This window comes from Eumetopias jubatus, unplaced genomic scaffold, assembly GCF_037043125.1.
Source record: "Eumetopias jubatus isolate StellerSeaLion01/CBP00866 unplaced genomic scaffold, mEumJub1_p1.0 scaffold_13, whole genome shotgun sequence".
Classification (NCBI taxonomy): Eukaryota; Metazoa; Chordata; class Mammalia; order Carnivora; family Otariidae; genus Eumetopias; species Eumetopias jubatus.
Genome location: NW_028274819.1, coordinates 7,689,135 through 7,707,774, shown reverse-complemented (window position 1 = coordinate 7,707,774; position 18,640 = coordinate 7,689,135). Strand labels below are relative to the sequence as shown.

The 18,640-nt window shown below is 56.0% G+C and overlaps 1 protein-coding gene across 9 annotated transcripts in view; it reads right to left on the bottom strand.

Moving 5' to 3' along the window:
• Positions 1–16,944, bottom strand: part of NRXN2 (neurexin 2) — a 97,441-nt gene extending 80,497 nt beyond the window's left edge. For 8 of the 9 annotated variants that reach the window (XM_088017575.1, XM_028118436.1, XM_088017577.1 and 5 more), the window contains exons 1-3: positions 16,194–16,929; positions 5,414–5,431; positions 585–614 (exon numbers count right to left, since the gene is read on the bottom strand). In XM_088017575.1, coding sequence (XP_087873701.1) covers positions 585–614; positions 5,414–5,431; positions 16,194–16,929 — 784 coding nt within the window. Of the gene's footprint in view, positions 1–584; positions 615–5,413; positions 5,432–16,193 lie in introns of all 9 variants that reach the window. The other variant, XM_088017576.1, reaches the window with a different exon arrangement.
• Between the last annotated feature and the right edge of the window lie 1,696 nt (positions 16,945–18,640).

Genomic DNA, 18,640 nt, shown 5'->3' with positions numbered 1-18,640 from the left:
ACGGTGGGACAGCTGTGCAAAGGGGGCATCCTGCACCCCAATCCCCTGCCTCTCCCTGCTTCGCTGCCGCTGTGGACAGAGGGGACACCCTGCAGCAGCAGGGGGAGGGTGGCGAGGCTGCCTAGAAGCCTCTTCCTCCAGCCCATGCTTTTCTCTTTGTACTTGGGTCCACAGAAAAGAAAGAATGATCAGAATGAGTGGAAGGAAATAAAACACCACCATGAGAAGGGGAAAAGAAGATACACTACCAGGAAAACGCAAAAGGGTGACTTGGAGACAGCGGCAGGAGTTGCAACATCTCTTGATGTCAGAAACCAAGGTGACATGAGCGCGGATGGAGCGCGGCAGGGAGGGCGGGGGAGGGGAGAGCACAGATGGGGGGGCCGGCCCCGCCCCCGCCCCAGCACCCCAGTCCCGGAACACGGAGAGACGACAGAGGCAGCGGGCAGGAAGGGCAGGAAGGGCAGGAAGGCAGTGGGACAGGTGGAGGCAGGGAGAGGGGGCAGGGAGAGGAACAGAAAATCCAGTCGCAGGTTGGGGGCAATCCAATCCAATCCAGTCCAAACCAGAACTTCAAACCATACCTTCGCTGTTTAACGTCAGGTGAGCCGGACCTTGGAAAGGGGAAGGGGAGAAAGAAAGAAAGGGAAAAAAAAAAAAAGGAGAAAAGAGAAAGAAAAGGGGAAAGAAACAAAGAAAACACGAGTCATCAAAATCAGCCAGAGAGAGGGGAGAAAAAAGCTTTTGCTGCCACAATTTAAAAACCCTTTTTAACTTGTGACAGGCATCGAGGGGAAAGCCCCCAGCCCCGGAAGCTGAGGAGAGGGGCCCCGATGCCAGAAACAGGGAGGAGGGCACAAGGGGGGGACAGAGAGAGAGAGAGAGAGAGAGAGAGTAAGGGGGGGCCAGAGGGGGTGAGGGGTACAGGCAGAACAGAGGAAGGGCTGGGGCGGGGAGCCACTGCAAGGGGGGAGAGGAGATTTTGGTTTCTTTTTTTTTCTTCTTGCCGGAAAAAAAAAGGAAAAGGAGGAGAAGCATGAGGCTGGGAGGGCTGCTTTTTCCTTTTTCTTTTTTTCTTTTTTTTTTTTTCTTCCGGGAGGCGGAGAGAAAAAAAAAACAGTCAACGAGAAAAAACGGTTCGGATGGAGGAGAAAAATAAAACACGACACAAAAATCAAAGCCACCTGGAGAGAGAGAGAGTGTCCTGTTAGCGCAGGATTAAGTGGCAGGGGGGACGTCCGACCCCACTCCCCACCCCTCGCCCTCACCCCTGTGAGGCTGGCAGAGAAGGTGGAGGGGGGTGTGCGGGGCCTGGGCCTAGAAGGAATCTCCCACCAAAGTGGGCTTTGGAAAGGCATCTGTCCAGCCCCAGTCCTTCCAGCTGCCCACCTCCCCAACAACCTCCATTCGGATTGCCGAGCTCCTGGACTCTATGAGGAAAGCGGGGCTCTCGGGAGGACAAAGTTAGAGCAGAAGCAGAAAGGAGGCCGGGAAATGCTGGAGCAGAGATCCCGAGCTTGGATCCTTCCACAGGGAGGACTAGGAGACTAGGGCCCACACTCTGGGAGAGCAAGAACCAAAGAGGATGGCCAAGGCCCGTGGGCAAGAGGTCTGGCTCTCTGAGAGGTCAGAGGTTCTCTACGGACCCCCTTTCTCTGGTCTGGCCCTCTCTGAGATGAGCCAAAAGCTGAATTTTGAAAATGGAGAACAGAAGTCCTATCTCCAAGACTCAGGGCATGATGGGCTGAGATTTTTTTTCCAGGGTTACCTCGGCCCCTTGAAAAAGCCTCGTCAGCCCTGAGCCGGGCCTTCCTAAACCTTAGGGGGAAAGACTCTGGCCCAATGGACCAGCACCCTAGTTCCCAGAGAACACCAGCCACAGAAAGCCTTCCCCCAGAGAGGCTGGCAGCACCAGGCCCCCAGCAAAGCTGAGGCCCCAGGGCTCCCTGACATGACCAGCCAGGCCCTCCCTCTCCCCCCACCCTGCATCCCAGGTCTCTAGCCAAAAGGGTGGGCAAGGAACAGCCCCTGGAAACCATCCCAGTGCCGTGGCAATGAGAGGGTGGCCCTAGGGACAAAAGACCAGGCCAGAGTGGGATTATCAAGGTAAAGGACTCCAGGTGCCTCTGAGACAAAGCAGAGGCCAGGATGCCTGTGCTCCGGAAGGTCAGGAAGCGAGTGGCCAGGGGCCAAAGGCCTGGACCCTGTGCAAGATGTGGGGCAGCGGTTCACCTCGCCCCCTACTCCTCTCCTGGGGGAAAGGCATGCGTCTCCCCCCACCTCTGTGTCTCAGGCCAGTTGGGGGAGGGGACGGCAGCTGCATCAGGATCGAACAGCTCTTGGGAAGACAAAGGTTTTATCCACAAAACCGGGGAGGACCAAGCATTTGGACTGAATCTTACTCTTGGCTCTGAATGCCCCCCACAAACTTTCCCCCAAGGTCTACCAGCATCTTCTTCCAAACCCCCTAAATCCAGGAGGCAGACCTAGAGCCCTAAACCTTCACCTAACTCTTCCAGGCAGAAATAGCCTCACCTGTAGTCTCCAGCCTTGGAAATCCAGGCCCAGGAGCTGGCGGCCCTAGGACTGGCGCTCTGTCCCCCACAGGCCTGTGCAGCTGCGTGGGGTAGGGACGGAGCCAAATCTCTCCCCTCGCAGACCCTTCCACTGCCCAGCTCCCAGGCAGCCTCATTAGCATGCGGCACTCTCCCTCTGTCACCACGGCAACCAGCTGCTCAGCGCCCTCAGGCGTGACAGCACCAGCCATCTTGGTGACAGGGAGGTCGGTTCCCTGCCCTGTCTACCCATGGCTCAGGCCAGCCTGGCCTGCGGTGTACCCCCTAAAGCCTACGCCCCCCCCACGCCCCACCCCCATCCCCCGGGCCTGAAATCTCTGCTCCTTCCTTGTGCCCAACCAGCCTGGGGAAGCCCTCCGCACGTCCACCTGTGGCATCGGCCCCTCCTTCCCACCCCCTGGAGAAGAGGTTGGCAGTGACGGATGGCATTACCAAGGGTCCTTTCCTCGGGCACTTTATCTGGCTGCTTCTGGGTCTTCTCTCCCTGCTACAAGAGGCTAGGGAGAAAGGAGGAGGTGCAACCAGAATCCCCAAAAGGAGATGTTGTCAGGGGCTAGGGAGCAGGATGGCCGGGTTCCTGGGAGAAAGCTAGGCCTGAGGCACAGCGCTGAGGGTCGGGCAAAGAGGGTGAAGGCGGCACAGAGGACTCCAAGATCTCAACTGCAGAGTCCAGAGCATCGTGCCACAGAGGACGCCCCAGCCCCACCCGCCCCGAAACCACCCCCAGTCTCAGTCCCTGCCCTTCTACCAGAAGCCCAAAAGGACCAGCACCGAAAGAAGGAAGTTGGTGACAGGAGACAAGATTGACAGGCACACGAGCAGACACGTCACAGAGAGACGCACAGATGCGTCACACCCCTGGGTGTGTTACACACACGCGCCGACATACAGGCACAGGCACTGCCCCCTCCAAACCAGCAGGCTACTGCGCCACCCCCAAGAAATGGCTCAGCGGCGTCCAGAGGGGCTCATTCCCCACGTGTCCCCAAGCCCGGCTTCCCTTCCTGTCCCCGGCTACCCTGCTTGCTTGGGAAGGCACTGATGGACCCTCTCCCCTCCCCTCCTGGCTCAGCCACCTCTCCCCGACAGCCCTCCTGCTTTCTTCTGCGGCCTGGCTCTTTCCCCTCCCTGAGTTCTCTCCCTTCTGTCCTTCCCCCCACTTCTTCTTCCTGCCTCTACTTACCCCCCTCCTTCCTCCCGTCTCTCTGCCCCCTTCTTCCTCGCCACAAGCCTCTCTCCCTTCAGGCCCATTCCCCTCCCCTCTCCCTCCCTCCCTCTCTCCCTTTGTTCCAGAGGAGACATGACATCAAGAGCAAGTAAAAGTCACATCAGCACTAAATCTTATCTCCAGCCCTCAGAAGGCTGCGTCCATGCAGACACACAGACCCTCTCACGCACACAGAGGTAAACACTGACATACAGAGATGCAGACACAGATGTAGGCGCTCCTACAGAGGCACACAGAGATGTGGGCCACGCCACGGAAGACATGAGGACAGACGTGCACACCCCTCCACACGCGCTCAGGCACAAGCCCACAAGCTTGGAGGTACGGACGTGCACAAAGGCACACGGACACAACCGAGCAGCAGAGCCTGAGGAACACGTGTGCACACAGATACACACTCTCTCTCTCTCTCTCTCTCACACACACTGAAGCCACCCAAGGAGAAGAGACATCAGTAAGAGACAAGCCAAACCATGGACACCACAAGGAAAATCGGATTCCAGCCAAAAGCCCTCCCCTCCTTTCTCATCCAGGACTCCCCCACCCTGGGTGCTGTCCCCTGCCCCTCTCAGGCCCGGGCCCGGGGAGCACCCAGCCTAGACTTGCTGCATCCCTCCCACTCCTACCCTCTTCTTGCTTCTCCAGGAAAAGAACACGGGACAGGTTCGGGGATGGTATCCTACCTCCCACCCACCTTGCTGCCTGCCTTCTGCCCGGTGGCCGCACGAGCTCCCCTGCAGCCCAGCCTCCATGCCTGGACCAGCCCACCGAGTCTTCCCAGCTTTCCCATCTCCCCCATCTCGTCCAGCCCCAGAGAAGGAAAAGGAGCAGGGCACACCAAAGCAAGAGGGGAAGGTTTGGAGAATGACAGGAGCCCAGAGAGAGCCTGGGGAAAGACAGAGACAGAAAAAGGTCCAGAGACAGAGCCCTGGAGAAAAAGAAAGGTAAAGACAGAAACCAGAGAGAGAGAGAAAAGGCAGACGAAACAGAAGACAGGGAAGGAATGGACAGAGGGACTCCAAAGAGAGGCAGGTTCCTGCCCTAGTGCTGGCCCTCGGCCAGGGCCCAAAGAAGAAGCAGACGGCCCCTACCTCCCAGCGCACGTGTCAGTCAGAGCAGAGAAGTTGCCACCCACCTACACCCAAGGACCCGGGGACACGGCCCCCCCACCCTCTGCCTGCATCCTTCAGACCCAGAGCAGATTCACCCAAGCAGCCCCCAGCCCCCGGCTGCATGGCCCTCTTAAGCTCCCTCCACTGGGCTGGGCCAAAGGGTGTCTCCTCACTCACTTCTGGGCACTTCAGATCCTCCAACCCCATCCCTTCGTCCTCACTCCGGTCTCCTCCCTAAAGAAGAAGACATGCTGGACGGCAGACTGGCCCGTGGAAAGGCCTGCCCTCTGCCCGCCAGTTCTCTCCAGCAAACCAATAAGGAGGGAACAGACGAGAGGTGAGGCCGAGAGAGCCAAGAGGACCCCCAGACATCCTTCCCCTAGGGGGCCCCCAGGCATGGGCAGGAGAGGGAGCCCTTAGGTGGCCAACGACACCCCCTCACACAGGACCCTGTGGTGATTGATCTACCACCCCAATGACAAAAAAGCATCACTCACCTTCCATGGGGTGCTCCTCTGCAGGCCAGCAAGGTTCAGGAAAGGGCAAGGCAGAGAGAGAGAAGAAAGGAGGGCTGGTTAGTGCACGTACCAAGGACAGGTTCCCAGGGGGGTGAGGAGTTCAAGGTCCCTGAGCCCACCCAGGCCGGGCGGCCACCTGAGTCAAGGCCACACACACAGGGTCACACAGTCCAGGAGCCCCCCCCGCCCCGTCTCATGTTACATTTCAGGAAACTGAGGCCCAGGGCAGGGAAGTGACCCTCAAGGTCACATGGAGAATGGGAGGCAAAGCCCGGAGTGGCAGGCAGGCAGGGTTGCCTCTCCCAGGCACGCTCCTCCCCTGCATTCCACGGTGCCTCGGAGACAGATGGGGACACGCTCACACAGGGCTTACCCGAGACACACTCACACTCGGTGACACACTGACACACATAGGCACTCAGCGATCCGGAGACACATGTCATCTCTCACGCAACCCACACTCGAAGCTTTTGCACACACAGACGCAACCACCGCCCCCTCCCGGCCCCAGGGGAGAAAAGCCGTCCAAATGCGGTCAGGTCAGAAAGCACAGTTCTGCCTCAAAGTGCCATGTGACTCGCATCCCATCCCAGTCACTTGACCTCTCTGAGCCACCAGTCCCTCCTCTGTAAAAATGAGACAGGCAGACTCGAATGTTTCCCAGGCCCCTCTGGCTCTGGTTCTGTGATTCTAGGACAAGCAGTTGGGGGAGGTGGAGCACCGCCCCCCCAGCTGCAGGGGCCACACTGGGGCCACCCCTAAGTCCCGCCACAGCCTTTCGGTAGCCAGCCCTCCCCTAGGCGGGGCTCGGCCTGGGCCTCGGTCTTGACCTCAATGGGTCTTGACCCCAGTGGGTCAAGAGAGGATGGAGACAGTTCCTTCAAAGAAGCTACAACAACCCAAGCTCTGGTCTGCCCTGGGAGAGGACCGGGTCACCCCCTTCCCCGAACATTTCTCACACGCCCACCTACTGGGAGACTTTAGAGGAAGCAAACAAGGGGGGCAGAGAAACAGCGCAACCTACAAACGCACAGACCCAATGGGGAAACACACACACGCATGCACACGCACATGGGCCTGCAGGCCCCAGGATACACACATACACACACAAACAGCCGTTCGGCACACACTCACGCCCGCATGCACGCACTGTCTCTACCTCCAGCATCATTTTGTGTTATTTACTCAGGGGCTCTTAGGGGGTTAGCTCTACTCCAGAAACACACACACTGTCATTTATCAGACCTTATCCCACCTCCTTAATACACACACACAGGCTGAATGCAGAATCAATACCCACACAGTGATCTAATACCTAATATTAGATGCATACACCACCACCACACCCCACTCTCCCTCGGCCGGCTGAATACTCCTGCCCTGTGATGAACATAGCCCCCTTTCTTTCTGTCTGTCGACCATCTATCTGCATTTCACGCAAGCCTTTACCTATCAGCTGCATCCCCCAAAGCTGTGTCTACAAGGATGTTCTTAAATAAACTGAATCGCATTGCATTTAGGGCAGGGGTTGCTATGCGGACTAGAAAGGGGCCCTCAGGAAAACCCCTGGGCTCTCTCGAGGAGCCTCACGTCAGGACCTCTTTGGCCCCAGTGTGCAAAGGCCCTGGCCAGTCAGCACAATCATCTCTCCAGCACCTGTACAAACAAACAGGCATGGTGATTTCTAAATAATCCAACATGGCTGGTATTTCAAAAAGTATTCCCACCTGCCACAAACGCAGGCCACACTATACTCAGGAAGGTGCAACAAGCAAGCTTGATTTGCTGGCTGCATGAGCCTTCCCTCTCCTGGCTTCCGAGACACAGCTCCTAGAGACTCATTGACCTCTCCTTCTCTGCTGCTCTTTGCTTTCTGCTGATTCACCTGTGTCCCAAACCTGCCATCACGGACCCCTCCAGGCTCGGTCCTATGCCCTCCACATTCCTTCCTTCTCCGTGCCCTCCTTTGGCGATAGCTCACTTCCGTGGCTTAAGGACTCCCCGACCATGGGGCACCTGGGTGGCTCAGTCATTAAGCGTCTGCCTTGGGCTCAGGTCATGATCCCAGGGTCCTGGGATCGAGCCCCGCATCGGGCTCCCTGCTCAGCAAGAAGCCTGCTTCTCCCTCTCCCACTCCCCCTGCTTGTGTTCCCTCTCTCGCTGTGTCTCTCTGTGTCAAATAAATAAATAAAATCTTAAAAAAATAAAAAAGGACTCCCCGACCTGTGTTTGTAGACTGAACCTCTTCCCTTCCCCGGGTACCAGTTGTGTATCCCCATCTGGCTGCTCAGCAATTACTCGGACAGCTTCCCTGACATCCAAACTCCACCACTAAAGCCATGCTAATCTCAACCCCTGCTACCAAGGGCCCATTGCCCTGCATTGGGCAAGGGCACTGCTTTCAACCCACACTTCTTGAGCACCCACGAGGTACCCCCCACTCTGCCAGGCTCGAGATGCCTTTGGTTAGCCAAGTGGCCAGCACCCTACCGACCCTCAATAGGCGTCTCACGCATGACCCTCCCAGCAACATCATGAGCTTGGTGGTATTACCTACTTCCTGTGGGCAGGGAAGGAAACTTGCCCAGCAGCACAAAATCACCACTAGACTTTGACCACGCCCCCACCCTTCACCTCTGGTTTTTCTGCAAGAGCCTCCTCCTGGTTGTTCTCCCTGCCCATCCCCAACCAAGCTCTCTTGGCACAGGTGCCAGATATACGTGACAAAATACTACTGTGATCAACACACACGCACTCACACAAATTTGGCCATGCCTCCCTCCAACCTCCTTTCCTGCAACAATCCAGGCTCCAGCCACACCCAACTGCTGTCCATTTCCCTAATGACCCACATTTCTGCAAATACCGTTCCCTTGGCTTGAAACACCTTTCCCTATTTCCACTCCTCCCACCCTCAGCTCCCTAAGAAAGCCAGCTCTTGTTTTAAGATCAGGTCAGTATACCTCTGTTTGTGTTCCCAACTGGCCTCCCAGGCAGGGCTAGCCGCCCCTCCTCTGTGCCCGCTCTCAATATGCACATTGTATCATCATTTCGCTTTATTGTATCTCCAACGCGAATTGCATTTCCATGTCTGCTTCCTGGCTGGACTGTGTGATATCCAAGAGCAAGGACAATGTCTCATTCATCTCTACCTCCAGCTGCCTGCACAGTTCCTGGCTCAGAAAAAGGCATGCCTATGTTTGTTGAATGAATAATCAAAAACACTTCTCACATACTGAGTACTTCGAGGGTGCCTGGCTCTTTCCATGCATTGTTTCCATCCCTTGCAACTACTACCTTGTCAATGGATGCTGCCATCACTCTCTTGTAGAGATGGGAAAACTAAGCCTCATAAAGTGGGAGAAACTTGTCCTGTGTCACACTGCCGGTGAGGGACAGAGTCAAAATCTGAACCCAAATCTGTCTGGCTTTAAAACGTCCCATGGCCTGCACTCTTGGCCAGAAGTCAAGAATTTTAGAAGCTGACCTGACTCTATAGTTCTGATCTTATCTCCCCCAAAGCACAACCATGTTGGTCTCCTCACCCGTCGTCCCCCCCCAACACACACACACCCAACTCACATCTCCTAGACAGCGAGTTTAGGCTGTTTTCCTGGAGGGAAAGCCCCGCCTGTTCCTTCCACAAATCTCACTTAGCCCTCATTCAAGATCTAGCCAAGTCCCACGTCCTCCTTGCAGCCTTCTCTGACCACCAGGGTTAATGATCATAGTCGCCTTTATTGATCATTTAGAATAGTGCCTGGCCCATTGTAAAGGATTTCCACATAACTCATTGAGTCCTTGCAACAACATTTTAAACTCCATGTTGCAGAGTAGGACATTGAAGAACAAAATGATTAAGTAAATTGCCCAAGTTGACACACAGCAAGTCACAAACTTAGATTGGACCCCGGGCAGCCCTTGCTCTTAACCACGCTGCCGTTTGAGGCTTTCCTTGTGAGTATCTGTCTCATCTCTGGGTTCTCACACCAGCCACTCCCTGAACTGCTCTCTTGAGACCAGAGCCACCTCTCTCGCAGCAGAATTTTTGTCAGGACCACAGGTATCGGATGTTACAGCTGACAGAGTGGTGCCACATACATGACCTCATTTACTCAACTTTCACACACAGAGGTCTTATCTGCCCCACCAGCGGGGCCCCACATCAGGCTCCCTGCTCCGCGGGAAGCCTGCTTCTCCCTCTCCCACTCCCCCTGCTTGTGTTCCCTCTCTCGCTGTGTCTCTCTCTGTCAAATAAATAAATAAAATCTTAAAAAAAAAATAAAAACTGTTATCTCCTCATAGGAGAACCTCTCAGACCTTACCCAGAACCCACATACTGGTGGCGACCCACAACCCAACACGCTTGGGAATGCTGATTTCCAAGTTCGCCAACAGAGAGGGGAGGCCGGGGGGAGAGATGTGGGCTGCCACCTGACAACTCGTCCTAAGGACAGAGGTGGGAAAACTCATGAAAAGCTAATAGAAGAACTCCAAATGCAGCAGTCAGGCATCATTTCAGGCAGGGACAAATCTCAGTGAAGGAACCACTGTGTGACAGCAGTCCAATACCTAAGGGGAATCACGACATCCTGAGTCATCCAGAAAAGGTTAAATCACTTTCAAAATATTATGCTTAGGGAGGCAGAGAGGTGTGCAACATATCTCAGAAAGATTTCCATCTGAAATGCTTTCAGTGTTGGTGAGTTGTGTATTTTAATGGGATAATGCTCCACTTTCCAGGGTGAGTTTCTCCCCAAGGGCTCTGGAAGACTGAGATTTTACTGATCAATTTCCACTGCCCTCTCCCGGTGCTGGGACAGCTGGCTGGCAGACAAAGGAACACCCTCATGGCACACTGGCTGAAGGGAGAAGTTGTGACCCGAAGAATTGGGGGTGGCTACTGGCTTCTGATGAAACGCTGTTCCTAAACACCCCAATAAACCACATGCAAGTAATGCACGGACACAGCTGACCGAATGCCTGAGCTTTGGGAGGCAGCATGGACAAAGGTGGGGGACAACTGGCCCCGGAGTCAGCTCGGGGTTCAGATCCCAGCTCTTCCACCTCAGGTGGTGGCATGAGGATGAAATGAGAGAAAGCGTCCAAGGCACAGCAAACGCTCACTAGCTGGGAGGCCCCAGGCTCTCTGCCCTTGACTGTGTGATCTGGTCTCTTTTTGTTCTCACTGCTCCTTCGCTATATCTGAGGCCACTCCTCTCCAACTGTGGGCTCCTCTGAAGTCTCTTCACCTTCTCCTTGGCCACTTCATCCAATTCCAGAGCTTCAAATATTCTCTCTCCACACACGCCCCCTGGAGCACCCAGGTCTCCATCCCCAGCCTCGCCTTCAATGCAAAGCTCTGGTCTTGCATTTCCAACAGCCCGGGCGCCTCTGTCTAAGAACACCAAGGGACACCACATTTCAACACATGCATGATCTGTGGCCCAACACTGCTCCCCTCCCACCGCCCTCCATTTCCCTTCACCCCTCTGCTGCCATGGCCCGCCACCACCGTCCTTCCACACCAACCTGAAACCTCATCACCTCTGCCTCCTCGCTGCCCACCTCCCCCCCACGCAACAGGCAGAGTCCTAGGGCTTCCATTCCAGCATCAGCTCCCGAGTAGCTGCTTCTCCTGCTGTGACAAAGGCCACCACCCTTCCTCGCCACTCCCAAAGACCAGCAAGATTCAGGGCCCCAAAATCTCTCTCGTGAACTATCTCCTAAGTGGTTTCTCCACTGCATAACTCTGCTGCCCATAATCCTTCTACACCAGACACCTGGCTTCTGATACATAGCTCTTATTATTCATATATCTGCTCAAAATTCCTCTGTGGCTACATTTGCCAATACTCAGGACACAGCATCCAATAAATGTTGGTTGAATGATTTAAGTCAAAACTCCAAGAGCTGGCTTCAACCTACTTCTCCTGCATTAGATTCCACTAGTTTCCTTATATTCTTGGCGTCCCCTATGGACAGGACATACATGTCCCTCCCTCCCATACCTTTGCTCTTACCAGTGCCTGTGCAGTGGCCTCCTCAGACCATGCTTATTCATCCATGGGCAAGGTCAATCTTCAATAGCATGCCTTTTATTATCAATCCCCCCTCAACTTGTAAAACTATCCCTTCCTCAAAACACCAATAGCACTCTGCTGGTAATAGTAACTACCATCTACTCACCACTTATTATGTACCAGACATTCATTTAATTCCCACAACAGACCTGTGAGACAGGCATGCTTATCCCCATTTACAGGTAAGGAAAAATTCATCTGAAGCTTAGGCACCCACCTGATGGCACGGGCCTAGTGAGTGCAGAAGTCAGATTGAAACACAGACCTGAGACTCTGGAGTCTGGGGTCTGATCACTAAGCTGCACTGCCTTGCTACATCTCTGGGTATATACCACACCATTTTTTAAAAGATTTTATTTATTTATTTGTCCGAGAGAGAGAGAGAGAGAGCACGCACAAGCTGGGGGAGCAGCAGAGGGAGAGGGAGAAGCAGGCTCCCCGCTGAGCAGGGAGCCCAATGTGGGGTTCAATCCCAGGACCCTGAGATCATGAACTGGTCTGAAGGCAGATGCTTAACCGACTGAGCCACCCAGGTGTCCCTGTACCATACTATTTTGTGTCTTGTTCTTTTGCTGGTGTTTATTGAGCATTGTCTATGTGCCAGACGCTATTCTAAGCATTTGACACAAATTAGCTGATTTAGCTCCCATAACAACTCCGTAAGGTAGGTACTATTATTGCCCCCATTTTCCAGAAAAGGAAACCAGGATGGAGAGAGCTGAAGTCCAAGGTCACTGCCCAGGCAGCCCGTCTGCAGAATCTGTGCTCTTTACCATGGACTGGACTGCTTTTTTATCTGCTTCCCCGATTAAACAGTCAATGCCCAGAGCAGCATCTTATTCATTTCTGACCCCTCTTCAGCCCTCAACACGAGGCCTCGCACAAAGGAGGCCTTGAAAACTACTTACTGAATTCAATCACCAACGAACCTAAGAAGCATACGTATGAATAACATGCATCTAACTCCCTGCCTACTAGCTTCATACTCCTCTCCCAAGCTAGGTGTACCCCTACCACTCCATCCTATACATCTGTGCCCCCATTCCACTCAAGGTCTCCTACACACACCTGCACACCCTCTCCCCTGATCACTTTTCAGCCCTTTATCTTCACACGTGAGGGACAGGATGAGTTCCCATGCAAGTCACTGCACCATCCCCGTGGACTCCATCCCTGCTTGGGCAGATAATCAGCACTGGGTACACCCACTCAGTTACTCATACTTAGCTCTCTCTTCAGTTACCTGTGGCCAGACTCTCCACACCCTCCCCACCCCCCCCACCCCCCCGCCGTCCCAGAGGAAAAAGAAGCATATTTCCTAACAGGGAGGTTCTCAGTCAGTGGGTAGGCCCAGACCCAGGAAGGCCTGGGGGGGATTCCAAAGCACCCACAAATCCATATGCACACCAGATACTGAAGGCACATTGATATGTCTTGCCTATAAGGCTAAAAAACTTTTTTCTAATGTATATTTGACTAACCACAATGGCAAAGGTAACATCGAAGTCATGTAAAAGCTTTCCTGAATTCATAGTAGCTTTGTGTTGTCCCTTTTCACAACGGACAGATATAAAAATAACTCCTATTTGGAAAGGGTACTATGAATTACTGACTTTTTTAAATGCCCACAATCTCAAAAAAAGTTGAGCCTCACTCAAAGCAGATAATAATGAAATGACAGTAACTTCGGGGGGAAACCTGCGGACTCTGGCCCTCAGATCTGTCTCAGGGATGAGGAGCCAGGCCTATTCCCCTTAAAGTTTTCCTCCTCAACCCACACACCCAAGGGTGGGGCTGCATTCCTCTCCTCCTCGGCTGGAGAGAATGTATGAGAAGTGTAATGAGCATAGGATACTACCAAAGCTGCCCAGGAAATAGGAACAAATATAAGGAGAGGGAATGAGGTCATGGGGTGGGGAGAGGGAGGCAAATGAGTAGGGCTGTCACTGTGCCTGTCACCTCCAGATACGATCAGTGTTTACAACCCCGTGCCCACCCACAGCACATATCTGAAAATATACGCATATTTTCATATACACACACAGCCTTACCCAAGCCTGTATTCTCCCAAATACGTATTAACATCTCTTAATCCATTCTACAAATTTTTATCAAACACCCACTAAGTGCCTGGTACTATATTAGGTACAAGGAATACAGAGAGGAATATCTCTGCCCTTTTTTTTTTTTAAAGATTTTGTTTATTTATTTGACAGAGAGACACCACGAGAGAGGGAACACAAGCAGGGGGAGTGGGAGAGGGAGAAGCAGGCTTCCCGCCGAGCAGGAAGCCCGATGCGGGGCTCGATCCCAGGACCCTGGGATCATGACCTGAGCCGAAGGCAGACGCTTAACAACTGAGCCACCCAGGTGCCCCTATCTCTGCCCTTTTATCAGACAAAGCACCACCTCTCCCTCAACAGCTACCAACACAAACACACACATACACACAGAGGCAATCCTGCCCCAACAACTGTCTGACACCCACCTAATAGCCCCTTTCCCTCTTCTTCATGAATCACACACACACACACACACACACACACACACACACACGCACAATGGGTCAGATAAGGAACCGTCCCTCCTAGCTCCAACACAGCTAACACAAACTCTCACCTCACACATCCAACACACGCATATGATACACAAACTGTCCCTCCCACACACAGGTACTCCAACACATCTCAGACACACAACCACACAACCCATATTCAGAAGCATACACCTTATGTGGCTCACTGGGAGCCTCTGGCCAATAAATCCTTTCAGGGAATGGACACAAGGGTCTGGTTGACCAATGTGCTGCTGGCTGCATTTTTCATACACTCAGGCCCAATTCTGCCAGTAAGCCCATGGACCAGCTACTATAACCTCTCCGAAGCTCAGATTCCCTTTCCATCAAGTTAGAAGGGTGGTTCATCCTATTTTCTTAGAAAGGCTTGGAGGGGAAAGGTCATAGAGATCAGAGAATCAAGTTCAAAGTCATGGGAAGAAAAATTCCTTATGGAGTTCCAGTGTCTTACTGAGGTCTCACATTAAGACACATGCACGCGGGTACCTACATATGAGCACACGCCCTTACACTTGTATACTATTCACTCCCTTAAGCACTGCACTCCCATCTGTAAACACGACTCTATTCAAGCAGACCATTCACACATAATGCACACAGTGCCAGACTCACAGCCTCTGCGTGCAGGCAAACACACACAGACACACACTTTCACAGTTTAGGGAGCACCTGAACTCCTTGGAGAAAAGGTGAGAAGGTGTCAGGTTAACTTAATACACCCAGTTCCTGAAGATATATCCCACAACCTTGTACAAATAACCCCACAAAAGCAATCCAAACACGTTCCTTAAGGATTCCTCTACCACAACTGCAGATACACAGTCAATATACCGTGCATCCCAAACCCAGGGCCACAACTGCAGACTCGGCTCCTCCCATGGCTGTCCACATGCTGACAGCCGGGAGGACACCCATCCCCAAAGCGGTCCTAGGGCCGCACTAGTCTGAGGGCACACACATGCACACGCACACACTCCCCAAGAGACTCTACCTCTCGGGGGAGGGGGCAGGCACACACACAGCAGCTGGGTGGCCCACAGCTTCTAGGGGTCTGGGGCAGAGGAAAGCATGCCTGCCGCCACAGACCAGGGTCGAAGGAGATGCCCACCCTCGCCCCCAAACTGACGGGGAACGTCTCCCCGCCCCCCGCCAGACCAAGGTACAACAGGCGCCTTCAAGCCCCTCCTTTCCCGTCCCCCTGAACCACAGCCCGCAGGGACCGGGGTCTGGCGCCACCCGCGCGACCTTTCCCCTCGTTTCACTCAGCTCCGCCTCTGGAAGCTGGGGAGCTGGTGGAAGCTCTCCCTCCCTGAAACCTCCCTTTCCAGGCACAACCTTGCCATCCCCACTCTCCTTCACCTGCCCTCGCTGCGTGCCCTTCTCCTCACGCCCAGGGCCCCTTCCTCCCGTCGTGCCCCGGTCTCACCAGCCATACTTCCCGCGCTTCCCTCTCACAAACTCTCAGATCGCCTCCCGCCGCTGGGAGCACCTGCTCCGCCCGCCTCCGCCCGCTGCGCGCCCGCCTCGCAGGCCCCGCCCACCCCGGCCCCACCCGCAGCCCCCGCCCCCCGGGCAGACCCCTCCCACTCCCGGCCCTGCACACCGCCCGGCCTTCCAGGCCGCACACACCGTCAGGACTCCTCCCAGGCCCCAGACTTGGCGCCCGCATAGTCCCCGCCCACATGAGCCGACCCCGCACAGATCGAGTCCGCACACTCCCTCACACACCCCCTCACACGCCCGACCCACAGGCCCTCAAGCGCCGGGACCCTCGTCCTCCCGCCAGCCCCTCGCCGGACCAGACGATACAGTACTACCCTCAGGTGGCCCCGCACAGGCCAAGTCCACACAGGTCACTGGCTAGCCACGCGCCCCCTCTCCTCGGGACAGGCGTCCTCACCCGCCCCTCGCAAGGACACGCCTCACGACCCTCGCGCGCTGGTGCACGCTCTCACACGGCCTCGCGCCCGAGCCCGCGGGCCACCGGCTCCCCCTCAGGCCGCGACCCCGGGACCCGGCGCAGGCAGCCCCTCACTCCCGAGCCCAGGCGCCCAGCGGCGGCTCCCCACCCCCACCCACCCCCCCGCCACCCCGGGCTCACCTTCGCTGCAGAACTTGCCGCCGAAGCCCGTGTGGCTGCAGTCGCAGCCCACCTCGCCGGGGGCCAGCACGGTGCAGAGGCCGCCGTTGGCACAGGGGTTGCGCGCGGGCGCGCACAGTGGGTCGGCGGCGGCGCCGCGCAGGCCCTGGCTGCCCAGGAGCGCCGGGGGCCGCTCGCCCAGCTTCAGGTTGGCCAGAAGGCCGCGGAAGGGCGGCTCGTACTTGACGGTGCTGAGTGTGAGCGCCGAGAGTCGCACGTCGGGCGGGATGCCGCCCACGAACAGGTCGCTGGCCACTTGCATCTCACGCCGCTTCGAGCGCACCTCGGCCGCGCGGGCCTCGCCGTCCACCGCCAGCGCCGTGCGGCGCGCATCGCGGGTCAGCAGCACCATGTGCCAGCGGTCGTCGGCCACCGGCGTGTCCAGCTGCAGCGTGGCCGGCTCGGCGCACGAGAGCGTGAAGCGCAGCCGCAGGCGCCCGTCCACCAGCAGCAGCTCCAGGAAGTCGCAGTCGCCACCGTCGTCCAGGTAGAGCAGCAGCGCGCGCGTGGCGTTGGTGCGCAGGCTGAAGCTGAGCTCGCCGCTGCTCGCCGCGCCCGCCCAGCGCGCGTAGCGAGCCCACTGCCCGGGGCCGCCGCCGAACTCCAGGCTGCCCGCGCCCGCCGCCAGCGCCAGCAGCAGCAGCAGCAGCAACCGCGGCGACGGCGACGGCGGCCGCCACGGGCTCCCGGCCGCCATGCCTCCGGCGGCCCCGGCCCCGCCCGGCCCCCGGCCCCGCTCAGGCTTCAGAGCCGCGGGCGCATGGGGCGGGGAGGGGGCCGGGCGCCCCCCGCGCCGAGCGGGGCTCCCTCGCCGGCTCACAGTGCCATGGGCCCGGCTGTGGGGCGAGGCGCAGAGGCCCAGGTACCGGCTTCCCCGGGCGGCGGCGGCGGAGGCGCCCCTCCCCCGCTGCGGGCTCCGACGAAAGATGGGGGAGGGATGCCTGCGGGGAAACAGAGAGGAAAGGGTTAATGAGGGATTCGGAGGAGGGGAGAGGGTTAAGGAGGGGATCATCGGTGCTGACTCCCCCGTCACACCAGGAGGCACCCAGTTGTTCCCCTTTAGGATTTGAGGAGCCGGCCCTGACCCGGAGAGGGTCCCAGAGCAAGAGACACCACCACGGACGGTAGGACTGGGGGCCCAGCACTTGCAGAGAGATAGCACTCATTAGGGTAGTTATTAATTTGAGATGTGGGCGGGTGGGAGTAGCATCTTAAAGTTCGGTAGGAGCCCAACCGGGGCGCCCTCACCCTCGTGCCTCCCCCCGCCCCCGTCAGGACCAGGGCCAGCTCCTGTGGGTGAGGCCTGGAGACTCTCCACCAGCTGGTGACCCAGCCCCTTCCTCTCTGAGCCACGCAACCTCTGTGTGATGCTCCCACCACCAGCCAGCTAGTCGCCGCTCTCTCATCAGCTCCTGATGCTGGATAATGAAGTTGCTAAATAATTCATTGGGATTAATTAAATGCCAATTCGTCAATGGGATCACTGGGTAACCTGGCTGAGAAGGGGGCAAGGGAGAGAAGCCAGCTAGGACCCAGGCATCCAGGCCCCAAACCCTCTCCATCCATGCAAGGACACTCATCTCCAAGTCCCCCTAAACAACACTCACCCCTCCCTGGGCCCCAACCCCACTGCTCACTGGAAGGCCAGATCCTTCCTAAACTTAAATGTCTGTTACCCTCAACCTCCAATTCCCAGTCCTCACCCTCAGTCCTGGCCCAATACCTGGGTTCTCTTCACCCTTCAGTTCCACCCCCTCCCCATCCAGGGCTGGGGGAGCCACCAGGAGGCAGGCAGGCTTATTTACATAAAATTGCCTTTCTGAAATGATTACCCTTGTAACGGGCTGTCAGAGAGCAATTTATACCCCACACCGGGGAGGGGAATTTGCATCTCGTTAAACTCCGAGTCGTAATTATTTATATCCAACAACCCTCCTGAATATTGCATTGATTTTATTTTGGGGAGGGAGGAAGGGAAGGAGGTGGGGAGAACCCTGGAGAGAAGCAGGGAGGGGCCAAAGTTTAGGAAGAGACAGGGAAAGATTGAAGTTGTTGGGGGGGGAGGTGGAGCACAGGAAAAGTGACAGAGACAGAAGAGTAATGGAGGAGAAAGGTGGCCTGGCGGGGAGAAGAGGAAAGAGACGATAGAGAAAATTAATCCAAACAGCATTTGTCAAAGCCCTGGATGCTGGGCATTTTTACAAATGGCATTTTACTTAATCACTCTGAGAAGTCCTGCTGTTCCCATTAAGCACTGGGGAAGCCCTCATAGAAAGTCTAGGGACTTGCCCAAGGTCACACAGCCCATCAGCAGGGAACTGGGACTTAGATCCACAGGTGTCAGACTCCAGTCTCTCCACAAAGGATACAAAGGGTAGGGCAGACACAGGTGTGGCTCAGGGCAGTGG